Source organism: Podarcis liolepis (genome assembly GCF_965112155.1).
Source record: "Podarcis liolepis genome assembly, chromosome: 2".
Lineage (NCBI taxonomy): Eukaryota > Metazoa > Chordata > Lepidosauria > Squamata > Lacertidae > Podarcis > Podarcis liolepis.
Window position 1 is genome coordinate 121444363 of NC_139555.1, and position 15426 is coordinate 121459788.

Here is a 15426-nt window from a genome sequence, read left to right on the forward strand (position 1 = left end):
AGTGGTATAAGGAAGGCTGAAGTTTCTTGCTCTTGCCACAGGGATTGCACTGACTACCAGTTAGTTTTCATCTTCGGTTCCCTTTTCCTTCAGGAATCAGCTCACACCCTACATTCATCATCTGAGGTCCTTCTCACCGTGCCCTTCTTCTAGCAAGGTGCCAAGTGTGCCAACACAAGCATGGGGCTTGGAGTGGTGGCTCTGCCCAGGGAGGCTCCCCAGGAGCCAATCACTGGCTAATTTTAGGAGGGATACATTAATATTTCTTTTCAGCCAGGCTTTGGGCCTTTACCTTAAAGAATTATAGTGGCCTTAATTTTTGCATCCTATGTTAACTTGCTTTTGAGTTGACCTTTCATGAAAAATCAACTAAATGCAATGAATATTAACGCATAATATCTGCCACACCATCATTCTGTCGTGTATACTGCTAAGCAAGCTATGTGATTAAGCAGTCTACGACTGACCCAAAAGCAGTAAGTTGCAACCAGCACACAGAAGACCCCTTCAGACTTTGTTTCCATGCACAGTAAGCACAGTTCTATCCAAAAAGCAAGTTCACACCCCACCAAATCAGAACTAGAGACCTCACTGGCCAGGAAAAAAAAAAGAATCAAGGCAAGTAACTCTTAACCAATATGTCTTTTCTTTGATGTTTATAAAATCATATACCAGGAGTGTGACTGTGTGCATCTGAATGCTGGACTATGTAGAACTTTGCTTTGACCCAGCAGGGTTCTTCATATGTTCTTTTGTACAGGGGAAATGAAGAACGCTCCCTCTAGTGACCAACAGGAGTTCACACCTTCACTAGCTATTGATCCAGGGGGAAAGGATCCTTACCCACAGAAGCCACCATCTCATAAATCTCCATCATGACTTCCTTATAGAGCGCTCTTTGGCCTGGATCCAGCAGGGACCATTCATCGTCAGTGAAATGCAAGGACACCCCTTCAAAGCTCATTGATCCCTGGAAAAGGAAAACAATTCCCTTATTCGTAGTCCATCCAGGGTAAGGTATGGAAACCTCTCTTCTGCAATGGGCAACTGGAGATCTCAAGTGTTCAGAAATCACCCAAAGCCGATGGAATTTACCCATTAGTTTAAGAAGTCTAAGTCAAGTATTCTAACAAAAACATGTAATGAGTCTGTGAGATTGCCCAGTTTCCTTTCCTCCAAGAGGGATTTAGTTTCCAGGAAACTGCAGGTTAGTTAGTTTCATGTTTGTTTTGGGGAAACTGGTGGAAAACATTATTAAAGACAATGACATAACCAACTGTACGTAAGCAAATTTATATAGTGCACCTTCAAGCAAAAAACATCCTAACTTAACACATCTGCAAATGGGATCTGAATTGGTGATGACTGAGAAGGAAAGTGACATTTGGGGTCATATCTCAGTAAAGCTCAGTAAAGATATAGCTCAGTAAAGATATTGGCACAGGGTGTGAAAGTAGTGAAATGGGTCGATGCCGTTTTAGGGAAAGATTCAAAACCAAGCTGCCAATATCATAGTGCTGATATACAAATCTATGGTGCAGCTGCCCTTATAAAACTGTATGGATCCAGTTGCATGACCTCAAAAATAATATTGCAGATTCAGAAAACGTTGGGAAAAGAACAAACAAAATAATTAACGGGTTGGAAAAATATGAGGAATTACTAATCTGAAACAAAGGGGCTTATGGGGAAATATGATAGAGATGTAAAAAGGTATTCATGGTGTTTAGAAATAGGAGAGAGGGAGGTGTTTCTGCAGTCCAAGGCTGTCCAATGAAGCTAATTGTGCACAGATTAAGGACAAACTAAAGGAAGCATTTTTCACAATGTTAAACTCAGCAATTCACTAACGCAATATGCAGTAATGGTCACCAAAGTAAAAGAGAATTAGGCAAATTCATAGCAGATAAGGTTACAACTGACTACCAGCCATGACGACTGTGAACGGCCTCCACTTGTTTTGGGCAGTATATTCCTCATTGCCAGTTCCTGGGAATCACCTGAAGAGGCATGTTGTACTCAGCTCCTGCTTACAAATGGTCACTGTGGGAATAGGATGCTGGACTAGGTGGGTTAATGGCCTGATCCACCAGCTAGACTCTTCCTAGGTCATGTTCAAGGTTTCATGAGCAAAACTCAGTCAAGTACAGTGGTGCCCCGCAAGACGAATGCCTCGCAAGATGGAAAACTCGCTAGATGAAAGAGTTTTCCGTTTTGGAGGTGCTTCGCAAAACGAATCTCCTATGGGCTTGCTTCGCAAGATGAAAATGTATTGCGAGTTCCTGCAGGTTTTTTCCCTCCCCCCTTTTTCTAAGCCGCTAAGCCGCTTATCAGCTGATCCGATAAGCAGATAAGCCGCTAAAAGCCGCTAATAGCGCTAATCCGTCAATGGGCTTGCTTCGCAAGACGAAGAAACCGCTAGACAAAGAGAATCACAGAACGGATTCTTTTCGTCTTGCGAGGCACCACTGTAACCCACTTCCTCAGAGGCAGAAGCCTCAGAAGCACAGGTGCAAGATTCGGGCCCCTGCAAGAACGCTCTCTGTAACAAGTACGGACCCACTCCACCTATCCCCAACATCTCTCCCTGATTATCTTTCCCCTACCTTAGCTGGACGCATGGTGGCCACCTCTTCTCCTGAGTAATGTAGGGAAATTCCACAATGTTGGTCTGATGCCACTGCAGTGTCTGTGAAAGGGAAGGTCGCCAAAGAATTCATGAAAACATTGAAAATGAAGTTCCGGATTTGCCCAAGCGGAAGATTATAAAACAGAAATCAGCAGCACATTACACGCTGAGGCAATGTGGAAAAATAACTAAAAGAATATTGAAATGATGCATATGGAAACACAATATATTCATATAAAAATTAACTTTTAAACGTATGTTTGTCTACTCAGAAAAACAATAGGGAAGGGCAGAATGGATCTCATGGACAGATGAGATAACTGTCAGCAGAGCATTAAACTCTTAATCTCAGGTTGTGGATTCGAGCCACAAAGTAATGTGCCAACCTGCCCAGCACCTTTCACAGCAGGCAAGAGAGAGGAGTGAAGGGAGGGTGGGGGAGAGACAGTATTTATTATTTAAAACCGATGCCTTTATGTATATTAGTTTTTGCATGGTTCTGTGAATTTTAGCTGTGTTCTATCTTTATTTTCATCTGTGTGCCATCTGCATACTTTTCTGGAAAAGGGTTTAGATATTTTGAATATGAGTTAAAATAATGACAAGATACATTCTGAGGGACCGACATTTTTCTATGAAATATTTTCAGTGCAGAGGGACACTTTTCTGAGGAAGAGCTTAGATATTTTGAAAACATTTAATAACTACAGCTGCTACTGTGCAGGACACATTATTAAGGACCAGCAATTAATTTTAAAATGAAATATTTTCAGTGCAGGGGAGCAGGGCCTTCGTTCCCCAATAAAAAATCCACCTTTCTCTCACTCTCTCGGGTTCAGCTGCGCGGGGTCCGCCTGGCCTTCGCCCTCCGAGGAGGCTCCTCTTCTGCCCTATGGGAGTCCCAGCCCTTCCCTCCTCCTTCCTTCCCTCCTCCTTCCCTTCCCGCATCTGAGCCGGAGGCGGCAGGAGGAGAGGCAGCCTTCCCGGCGGAGAAACAACCGGAGAAGATCCCCCGGGAGGACAAGGAGGGCAGAGGCAAACCTAGCGCCCCCAACAAAAAAAAAAGGAAGGTTGGATGGGACAGGAAGCGGAAGCTCCTCCTCTGGACTTCCCTTCCGCTCTAGGAATTTGGGCTCTATGGCTCCAGTTAACCCTTGCGGAGCCGAGAGGCATGAACAATCTTGGCTGCTACGGGCAGAGCGGGAGCAGTGGCAAGCCGATTTTGTCTGGAAAGCTTTGCAGGATCAGGCCCCGAGTATAGGATCCTCTTCTCTGAGGTGCCCCATGCAGGATCCAGTGACCATTGAGAGCCGGGGTATCATATATAACACACCCTGCATTTATATGGTTTTTAACTCAAGTGCACACTGATGTGAAATAAGCATTGAATGATATGGAAATCTCTTTCCACACCTTCAACAGTCATACTTTGTATCCTCTCTGTGAATTTAATTTTCTTCAACCAGAAAAGCACCATTCATTCCCCGCTTTATGTTTCTCTCCCCTCCTGTCTGTTGGCTACACTGTGAAACCCTTATGTTACTCCTCCTGCTCCACACTTCTTTCCTCCAAATATCTCCTGAAAGACCTAGTAAGTGTTCAAGCAAAATTCAAACTTGTTGATACTGAACTTTTAAAGCCCTAAATGGCCATGGCCTGTAGACCTGAAGGAACATCTCCATTCCCATTATTCACCCCAGACACTGAGGTCCAGCACCAAGGGTGGTTCCCGCAATAATAAATAATAATAATAATAATAATAATAATAATAATAATAATAATAATAATAATAATAAAAATTTTATTTATATCCCGCCCTCCCCAGCCGAAGCCGGGCTCAGGGCAGCTAACAACAATCAAATAATCAAACAGTAAAATAGTTACACAATCTAAAAATATTTCATTATAAAAATTAATTAAATCAAATTGAAGGCAACCAATTAAGCAAAATTCTGTGCAGGTTGCCAGAGGAGGGAGTCAGGCTGCGCCCTGACCAAAGGCCTGGTGGAACAACTCTGTCTTGCAGGCCCTGCGGAAAGATGTCAGGTCCCGCAGGGCCCTAGTCTCTTGTGACAGAGCATTCCACCAGATTGGAGCCGCAGCCGAGAAGGCCCTGGCTCCAGTTAAGGCCAGCCTCAATGTGAGAAGCTACAGGGAACCAGGCAGAGGGCCCTCCCAGTTGTAGCATCCACACTGTAGAATGCCCAATCATCAGGTGTCAAAGAGATGAGTAACCTTGAGAACCTTTAGAAGACATCTGAAGGCAGCCCTATAGAAGGAAACCTTTTAATGGGAGATGCTTTTATATACAGTGAGGGGGGGGGGAGTATTTGATCCCCTGCTAAATTTGCCCGTTTGCCCTCTGATGAAATGACCAGTCCATAATTTTAATGGTAGGTTTATTGTAGCTGTGAGAGGCAGAATAACAACAGGAAACCCCCTAGAAACCCAGAGGACAAAAGTCAGAGATTGGTGTGCACACTGTAAGGTGGACTTGAAACTGCTTGTGTCTCTATTTTTTATTTTGCCTCATCTACACAATATCCCTTTCCCTGTCTAATGCAAGCCCACTCTTCGCCTTCCTACGTTCAGACTGAAAATCTAACACAAATAGCTGCTGCTCAACTGTGGACATTAGGAGGCAGTCTGGACTCAAAAGGCCTCAGAGAAAGAAAAAGCCTATGATTAAAAAGAGGGAGGTAGGCAAGATTAAAACCAAACAAAGCTAAAGAAGCAACTTCTAACACTGAGCACAATCTTTGGTTTGCTTCCTGTAGATCTTGATGTGACTGAAGATCTTTCCCCACTCCAAAACCTTCTAAGATGTTTTCATATGAGTTCTTGGATGCCAGGTAAGGGAGCGACTGTGACAAAAGCTCTTCCCCCACTGCTAACATTCGTAAGATTTGTCCCATGTATGAATTCTTTGATGTTTAGTAAGGTGGCTGCTGCAATAGAAGCTCTTTCCACATTCTAAGCACTTAAAAGGTTTTTCCCCTGTGTGAGTTCTGAGATGTTTAGTAAGGGTTTCACTGTGACTAAAGCTCATTCCGCACTCGCAGCATTTATAAGGTTTTTCCCCTGTATGAGTTCTTTTATGTCTTGAAAGGTGGCTACTACGAATGAAGCTCTTGTCACATTCCAAACATTTATAAGGTTTTTCTCCTGTGTGACTTCTTTCATGCAAAGTAAGGGAGTCTTTGCGACTGAAGCTCTTTCCACACTCCAAACACTCATAAGGTTTGTCCCCTGTATGAATTCTTTGATGCTTCGTGAGGGAGTTACTGTGCCTGAAGCTCTCCCCACAGTACAAACATTTGTAATATGGTTTGTGCCCTGTGTGGGTTGTATGATGCTTATTAAGGGAGCTACTGTTACTGAAGCTCTTTCCGCACTGAAAGCATTGATAAGGTTTCTCTCCTGTATGAGTTCTTTGATGCAAAGTAAAGTGACCACTCTGACTAAAACTCTTTCCACACTCCCAGCATCTATAAGGTTTATCCCCTGTATGGGTTCTTTTATGTCTTGAGAGGTTGCTACTACGAATGAAGCTCTTGTCACATTCCAAACATTTGTATGGTTTTTCACCTGCATGCGTTATTTTATGTTTAGTGAGAATGCTCCTCTGAGGGAAGCTCTTTCCATGCTTCAAGCATTCATACGGTTTGTCCCCTGTGTGGGTTGTATGATGCATATTAAGGGAGTTACTTTTTCTGAAGCTCTTTCCGCACTCAAAGCATTGATGAGGTTTCTCACCTGTATGAGTTCTTTGATGCAAAGCAAGACCACCACTCTGACGGAAGCTCTTTCCGCACTCCCAGCATTTATGAGGTTTGTCCCCTGTATGAATTCCTTCATGCGAAGTAAGGTGACTACTCTGACGGAAGCTTTTTCCACACTCCCAGCATTTATAAGGTTTTTCTCCTGTATGTGTTCTTTCATGCAGATTAAGGTAGTCACGCCGACGGAAGGTTTTTCCACACTCCCAGCATTTATATGGTTTTTCACCCGAGTGCACTCTTCGATGTGAAGTAAAAGTTGAGTGAGAAGGAAATCTCTTTCCACACACAGTACATTCATACTTCTCTATATGAATTTGATTTTCATTAACCTGGGAAGAGGTGGATTCCCTCCCCACCTTCTGCATTTGGGTCCCCTTCTTTCTGTAGGTTCCAACATGAAGCCGCAGTTTCCATTGTTTCTTCTGTTCCTCAAGTCTTTCAGATGCCACTTCTGATGGTTCTCCTTCAGTCAGGATCCCCCAAATATTTCCTAAATTATTAAAAAGGAACACTGGTAAAATGTCGTGTCTGTAGTGATTATAATGATGATGATGATGATGATGATGATAATAATAATAATAATAATAATACCCTGCCCTCCCTGGCCAGAGCTGGGCTCAGGGCAGCCAACACCAGTAAAATTACAATAAAACATAATAGGTCCATTCAGTCCATCATCTGGCAATTGTTGCAGCTACCAGCGAGTGTCAGAAGATTCAGGACCCAACCTAACATTATGCTATGGAACTGATTGAAAAAGAATTTTCTTCACACCACCATTCATGGGCGTAGCCAAGGAGGAGTGGGGGGGCAGCTCCCCAGATCAAGTAAAACATTAGAAATACATAACTAACTGACCAATCATGCTGGTTCTCCCTCCCTAACAAAAGTCCTACCCACCCACCAAAAATCCCGCACCCATTCCTTTCCTTTTCTACTTTTAATCTCTCACAGCCCAGAACTCGTGCCCTGCAACTTTCCTGGTTTTCTTGCCAGGGGAGCTTCCTCACTCCCAACATCTCCCCTTCTCCATTCTCTGTAACTCACCAGATCCTTCTGGGGGTCCTGGGAGGGAACAGTTTTTACAATTATACCCAAATTAAAATAACCACCAACCCCAACTAAACATTTAAAGTAAAGGTAAAGGACCCCTGGATGGTTGAGTCCAGTCAAAGACGACTATGGGATAGTGGCACTCATCTCACTTTCAGGCTGAGGGAGCCGGTTTTTGTCCACAGACAGCTTTCTGGGTCATGTGGCCTGCATGACTAAACAGCAACGGGACACCGTGATGGAAAACATTGCACACAGAAATGTCATTTACCTTCCTGCCGCAGCAGTACCTATTTATCTACTTGCACTGGCGTGCTTTTGAACTGCTAGGTTGGCAGGAGCTGGGACAGAGCAACGGGACCTCACCCCGTCACAGGGATTCAAGCCACCAACCTTCTGATTGGCGAGCCAGAGAGGTTCAGTGGTTTAGACCACAGCGTCGCCTGCATCCCTAAACATTTAACTAACACCAGCTCGACAAAATCAAAACAGGGGAACCAAAACTAGAACTTTTTAAAACATTATAAAACATTTTTGCCATTTGCCCCCAGCCCAAGAGTTGTTCCAGCAATGTCCCAGTGGCCTCCCAGGAGCCTCTTTAGGCTGTTCAAGGTGAGTCTGGGCTCCGCCCCCTAGGCCAGGTGGAAATGGGCCTTGCAGCAGAGCGCAGGTCTTCCTTCCAGCCCTCAGGGAATGGTAGGCATATTAGTGACCTGAAAGCAGATCCTAAGGAGGCTGTGGAAGCCTCATTATGCGTGGAGCCCCCAGTCACAGTTTCCATGGTAAAAGTGGGGTGTCTTTCTCCTGATCCCTACCAGAGAAGAAAGGAGGAGTGCTGCCTGAAAATGAATTTTTTCATCCCACCATTAAAAACTTTTCCTTTTCTTTTCTACCTTTTATCTCTGCCAATCCAGAGCTCTGGCCCTGCAGCCCTCCCTGTTTTCTTGCCGGGGGGGCTTCCTCACCCCCAACATCTCCCCAGGTCCCCATCTCCATTCCCTGCAACTCACCAGATCTCTCTGAGGGTCCTGGGAGGGAACAATCAAAGGTGGTGGGAGACAGCCTGACCAGGTCAACCGTCCATCTTCCTCCTTCCATCCTCGCTAGGTTTGCAGGATCAGACACTTTCATCCTTCCTAAGGAGCTCTGAAGGCAAAACAAGCAGCATTTTCCTGGGGTGGAAAAAGAAGCAAAGGGAGCCTCAGAGAAGCTGCAGGGATTCCTCTGCCCTACATATTCTCCTGCCCCTGGAGCTCAAATAGGGCATCCCCTCTGCAACGGTCCCCAACAGTTTTAAAATATAGAATCACAGAATCATAGAGTTGGAAGAGACCACAAGGGCCATCGAGTCCAAGCCCCTGCCAAGCAGGAAACACCATCAGAGCACTCCTGACATATGGTTGTCAAGCCTCTGCTTAAAGACCTCCAAAGTAGGAGACTCCACCACACTCCTTGGCAGCAAATTCCACTGTCGAACAGCTCTTACTGTCAGGAAGTTCTTCCCAATGTTTAGGTGGAATCTTCTTTCTTGTAGTTTGGATCCATTGCTCTGTGATATGTTTTTCTGTTTCCAAATTAATCTGTCTGCTTCCTCTAACCTTTCTTAAGGCTGGCACAGTTCACACGGTAGTGACCTAAAAATAGATCCCATTGAACTCAGTGGAGCTTACTTAGGAGTACAGTGGTGCCCCGCAAGACGAACGCCTCGCAAGACGGAAAACCCGCTAGACGAAAGGGTTTTCCGTTTTGCAGGCGCTTCGCAAAACGAATTTGCCTATGGGGTTGCTTCGCAAGACGAAAAAATCTTGCGAGTCCCCGCGGGTTTTTTTCGCTCCCCCTCTTTCCCTAAGCCGCCTATCAGCTGTTCCGCTGAAAAACCCGCTTAACAGCTGATCAGGGAAAGCCGCTAGACCGCTGTAGAGCTAGTCAATGGGCTTGCTTCGCAAGACGAAAAAATCGCTAGACGACAAGAATCGCGGAACGGATTCTTTTCGTCTTGCGAGGCACCACTGTAAATCTGCAAAGGACTGCTGTACATATTCCTCCTCTTCTGACACCCAGAAACACATTGGTTCTCTTCCCCTCCCTTCCTCCAGTCAAGACCTTCTTGCCTTTTCTCCCCCCTCTGTCTTTTCTGCTCACTTGGGGGGGTCCATTCATTTCTCATTCCCTCCCCCCCCAAACCCCCTGGAACTCAGCTGACCTATCCCAGCCTTAATGGGTACTGGAGGTGGGGAGCCCCAGCTCAGGTCATTTCTAGGATCACAGATCTTTGAAATTATTTTGCAGATCTCAGAAGTTTAAACAGGCTGCAGGTTCCTGGGAGGGAGGCGGAAGTAAATGGAGCCTGAAGGGATTTTTCTTGCCAGAGTTTCCTTGTTTCCACTCTCCATCCCTCTGCTTCTGATTTAAAAGAGAGGTAGAGCTCAACCGTATACTGATGAACACCCAGCCCAACCCCCCTGATGATCTCTCCCAGCGGCTTCATATAGATGTTAAAATGGGGGAGAGGATGGAACCCTAAGGCACCCCACAAGTGAGAGCCCAGGGGTCTGAATACTCATTCCCCCCCCCCCCACTTTCTAGACACGGCCCAGGAGGAAGGAGCGGAACCACTGTATAACAGTGCTCCCAAATCCTTTAAGACAGTCCAGAAGAATGTCATGGTTGATGGTATCAAAGGCCACTGAGAAATCCAGCAGAACTAGGAAACAACTTTCACCTTTGTCCCTAGCCCGCTGGAGATCATCGACCAGAGCAACCATGGCAGTTTCAGTCCCATGATGAGGCCTGAATCCTGATTGGAAGGGATCCAAATGGTCCGCATCCTCCAGGCATGCCTGGAGTTGTGCAGCCAGATGGACGGGGTATAAATAAATTATTATGATTATGATTATTATGAACCACCTGCTCAATCACCTTGCCCAAGAATGGAAGATTTGAGACTGGGCAATAGTTGGCCTTGTTGGCCGGGTACAAAAATATTTTTTTAAGAAGCGGTTTAATAACCATCTCTTTCAGTGGGTCTGGGAAGGCTCCCTCACAGAAGAAACCATTCACCACACCGCAGAGCCCATCACCCAGCCCTTCCCAGGTCGCTTTTATGAGCCAGGGTGGGCAAGGATCAAGGAAACAGGTGGTTGGTTCACTTGTCCCAGCAGCTTGTTCACATCCTCAGAGGTAACTTTGGAATTGATCACATGCAACTTGACTAGACAGGACTCTAGCACTTCCCCACCCCAGCCCTGTTCCAATGGTGGAGTCTACATCTTTTCGAATCTGAGCCACTTTATTTGTAAAATACTTCGCAGGAGATCTTGGGGGCCTTACCAGGCACCAGTGGCAAAGGTCGTTCTGTTAGATTGTGAACCACCTGAAAGGGTCTCCTGCTACTGTTTACTGCAGATGCAACAGAGGCGGTGAAGAAAGTCCTCTTCGCCATCGCTATCACCACTTGGTAGGCTCAACGTTGAGCTCCAACCTGTGTCCGGTGCAATTCAGACTGCGTTTTCCACCACTGGTGCTCTAGCCATCTCAGAGAATGTTTCATGACCCGCAGCTCTGGGGAAACCATGGGGCTGTCCGGGCTCCATGCGATCGGAGAGGGCCCTTTGGAGACAGACAGTCGATAGTCCTAGTTAACTCCGCATTCCAGCAGGCCACAGGGAATCAGCTGAAAGGCCATCAACATGGGATAAAACATCCCCTACCACTCTCTTTGGAAACCATTTGGATCCATTAAGTGGTGGGGAAGGACCATCAGAATTGGTCCCACCTCCCTACAGTGGGGAAGGATCGCGGAGAAGTCCAGTTGCACCAGGAAGTGATCCAACCATGGAACTTCTTTTGTTTCGCTTTTACTTAAGTGTCAGATCACACACATCCATAGAGGTGAACACCAGGTCTAAGGCATGTCCACGACTATGGGTTGGGCCAAACCTATTCAGGGACATCCCCATGGAGGCCATGCTTTCCACGAAGTCCAGAGAAGAAGAAGAAGAGGAGTTTGGATTTGATATCCCGCCTTTCACTCCCCTTCAGGAGTCTCAAAGCGGCTAACAATCTCTTTTCCCTCCCTCCCCCACAACAAACACTCTGTGAGGTGAGTGGGGCTGAGAGACTTCAAAGAAGTGTGACTGGCCCAAGGTCACCCAGCAGCTGCATGTGGAAGAGCGGAGACACAAACCCAGTTCCCCAGATTACGAGACTACTGCTCTTAACCACTACACCACACGGCCCCTTGTAAGGTTGTGTTGGCATGGATGTTAAAATCCCCTAGGACAACCAAACTAGGTGTCTCCCGGAGAACATCCGCCATTACCTGAAGCAACTTGGGCAGGGAATCCTTGGTGCAGCGGGGAGGTTGGTGCACCAAAAGAAATCCTGTTCTGTCCCTATTGCCCAACTTCCAGAACATGCACTCAGAAAACTGTGTCTTCCCAGTAAGACGCCTGGTGTAAGCTAATGACGTCCTAAAAATCACTGCAACCCCCCTCTCCACCCATATAACCTGGGCTGCTGTACGTAAGAGAAACCTGGTGGACAAGCAGCGGCAATAACAGGCCCATCTGCTTCATCCAACCGTCTCCGTTACACATGCCAGGTCAAGTCCTCCATCCATGATCAAGTCGTGGGTGACAGTGGTGTTGTGAATCACTGACCTGGCATTGCACAGCAGCACCTTTAGGTCATGTTGGTCTCCCTTGCTGATTCCAGTATCCTCCCAGTCAAGGCCAGACCCGGAGACAGGGATAGTCTTAAAACAACAACTAAACCTGCCTCCTCAGTAATGAGATGGGCTGGTCTTAGTGTATCTCCTCCTCACTGATATCAGGTGTGCCAGTGCATCCCCCCCCAACCTGCCCTAGCTATTCTGTTAGCTGGAGCCGAGTGCCAGGAAGCCCTGACTCTCTCCCCTTCAAAACAGAACACAAACTATACAATAAATCAATAAAACAGGAGAAACCAACTAAAAACAACTATTTACAATTATTCTGAAATTAAACTAGTCCCCAGCGCTAACTAAATGTTTATCCCACACCTAAGAGAGCAAAAACAAAATAAAAAACCAAAAATGTAAATGCCACAGATTAAAAACTATTAAAAAACCCCAGTTTGTTCCAATGAGTCTGGGCTCATCAGGACTCACAGCAGGGCAATGGCCTCCCGCCTCCCAGGAGTCTCTTATGGTCCCTGCTCCCAAGGCCAGGTGGGAAAAGGCCCTGCAGTTGTTAACGAAAAAATCTGAGGGCTTCCTTGGACAAAAAACAAAGACACCAATCTGGATTACTTGGAGCAAAACAGCAGCCTGTAGGCTTGGCCTTTATTGATCTGCTGCAACAGGGTGCTCCCCTCACCTGCAGGAGAGAGGAGGGACCCAGAAAAATGGTGTGCAAGGCCTTATAAAGATTTTTGAAATTGCCACCCTGTAGATCAAGACCACCCCCAGAAACATCATACATACATCAAGGAAGGGGTGTAACCTAAGACCACCCCTCAGATACATCCCACCTACATCACAGTCTAAAACAGAAAATTTAATATTGTTTTTTCTCCTGTTTTTGTTTATCTCCTGTCTGGCAGGTTACTTGATTGGATTTCCTGGGTATCCTGGCCAGTCTTTTGTAATGATAAATACTTAGTTCCTGGGCCAGGTCACAGGCTCACACCCTATTCAAACACAGACATACCCTTAAGACAGGATTTGTGAAGGAAAAGACAATGGGGAGGCTTTTCCATTTTGACCTTGCAGAGAAAAGATCTGGTCAGTTTAGGAATCAGAATGGTTCCAGGTTGGCCTTCCTGTGCTGATCTATGTAGGTGCTTGGTTGGCACACTTATGAACATTGCCATATATTTAAAACCATAAAATTCCTATCACACAGGGAATGGCCTTCAGGACTCACAGCAGGACAATAGGTAAAACACTATAGCCCCCCACACACACCCTTACCTGGGAGTAAGGCCCACTGAACTCAGTGGTGCTTTCTTCCGAGTAGACACTTAGCTACTTACTAGATGCAAGGCAGAAGCACCAGACGAATCCACTGGGCTAGGCGCTGGGTGGATCCCCCCCCCCCCCGTGCCTTGCAGAGCCAGACTGATGCACTGGGGCAGTTACAAGCAGTAATCAAAACCGGAGCCTCAGGGATCGCCCTCCCCAAGTGGAAGCAAACCGGGACTGCTCCGAGAAAATGCACAAGGGGGGGAGTGATAGGCCACTCCCCCTGCCCTGCTTGTGATTGGCTCAGAACAGGAAGCGGAAGCTCTTCCTCCTCTGGCTACGGACTCCCCCCCCTTCCCCTCTAGGAATCTCGGGCCTGCGGCTCCTGTTAACCCTTGCGGAGCCGAGCGGCAGGAACCTCTTGGCTGCTGGGGCGGAGAGCGAGGAGAGGCGCCCGGATTGTGTCTGGAAAGCCCTGCAGGATCAGGCCCCGAGGGCAGCAGGATCCTCTCCCCCAGCTGGTTCCCCATGCAGGATCCAATGACCCTGAGAGCCATAGTATCATTATTATTTTTTGTTATTGTACAGTATATGCCTCCTTTTCCCCAAGTCTGGGAGTCAAGGTAGCTTTCAGGTAAAGCAGGAAGACATATATAATCCTTAAAAAGGAATTCTACTCTAATAAAGATAGATAGATACAGCTATTGAAGATATAGCTAATAATCATAAAAAGAAGCAACAAGGGGGTCATCTCTCTTGGACCCGGTCTTCACCTATAGGGAGGAACTGACCCACGAAGTATTTATTATTATTATTATTATTATTATTATTATTATTATTATTATTATTATTAATATAGTTATTAAATTTTCATACCACCCTATATGTGCAGATCTCAGGGCAGCTCACAATATAAAATCAGAATATAAAAAATACATAAATAAAAACATCCCAATAAGACCCCACCCCCCAAAAAAAACAAGTACTGGGATCTTTGTGAGGAAGTGACCATTTCAAAGTAGAATGGGATCCTGTCTTCCTGGATTTCATGAGGCAAAGGCAAGGGAAAGCTGAGTGGAGTCGGTGATGCACTCTGGACTTTAAGAAGGCTAATATCCAGAAAGCAACATCTAGAAACACACCCCCCCCCCCAAGGACACATGTTTAAAGCAGAGCCAGCCTGGCCAGAACCCACGGACATCATCATTACCATTTGTATTAATGTTATGTTTTTGGCCTGTCTTTTTCCAGGACAGGAAGTCAAGGCAGGTTACCGTTAAATTGGAAAAGTGATTAAACTTCAAGAGAGTTAAAATATATATGGATATAAAGGACTATTAAGTATTGATATTAAAAGTAATAAAAGGACAGTAACACCAGCCCTTTCCTCAAAAACAGCCAGTTTCCAGAAGCTTATTTGGCATAAGGTCTTCACCTGCCGGCAGCCCATCTGACTCCTCTAGGGCAGGAGTTGCAAAGTCTGGGACTAGCCTAATCCTCCATGCATGGGCCTCATCCCCGTTCCAAGCCACTATGCTTCCTGGGGGAAGAGATTCTGTAGTTCATGTGCTGTAGGAAGTATCTTATCTCCTCAGGTTCTGGAGTTAACAACTGGTGGACAGAAATGCTTTTCTAAGCACTTTTTCTAACCCATGCATTATTTAAAATTGTAACACATATAAAAGCATCATGAAACATCAAACATTAAAAACTTCCCGACCCAGGGCTGCCTTAAAATGTCTTCTAAAAGTTGTGTAGCAATTTATCTCAATGACAACTGATGGGAGGGAGTTCCACAGGGTTTGGTTTGACCAACACCTACATGACCAGTGTAGGAACGATAAAATACAACTAAAATCAGCTTAGGCCCTTAAAATCTCCAGTTTTCTTAGGATAAATCCCTTAAAATTATTATAAAGATGCGTAAGTGCAAAATACGGAACGTTAAATGCAAGGAATGTTTTATGTGCCAAAGAAAATAAACTCTGTATTTGTAAATTTAACTCTCCTCCGGCAAT

General features: G+C 45.7%; 2 protein-coding genes across 5 annotated transcripts in view; both read right to left on the minus strand.

Moving 5' to 3' along the window:
- The window catches only part of LOC310701834 (uncharacterized protein), a 55723-nt gene that overhangs the window by 24644 nt on the left and 15653 nt on the right, over positions 1-15426 (minus strand). The gene's annotated exons all lie outside the window — the stretch shown is intronic.
- The window catches only part of LOC310701146 (uncharacterized protein), a 62796-nt gene that overhangs the window by 2425 nt on the left and 44945 nt on the right, over positions 1-15426 (minus strand). The window contains exons 1-6 of one of the 4 annotated variants that reach the window (XM_083491501.1): positions 13418-14169; positions 10187-10304; positions 8475-8636; positions 6386-6901; positions 2607-2689; positions 844-970 (exon numbers count right to left, since the gene is read on the minus strand). In XM_083491501.1, coding sequence (XP_083347627.1) covers positions 844-970; positions 2607-2689; positions 6386-6901; positions 8475-8636; positions 10187-10229 — 931 coding nt within the window. In that variant the 5' untranslated portion in view covers positions 10230-10304; positions 13418-14169. Of the gene's footprint in view, positions 1-843; positions 971-2606; positions 2690-6385; positions 6902-8474; positions 8637-10186; positions 10305-13417; positions 14170-15426 lie in introns of those variants that run through there. The other 3 variants (XM_083491502.1, XM_083491503.1, XM_083491500.1) reach the window with 3 other exon arrangements.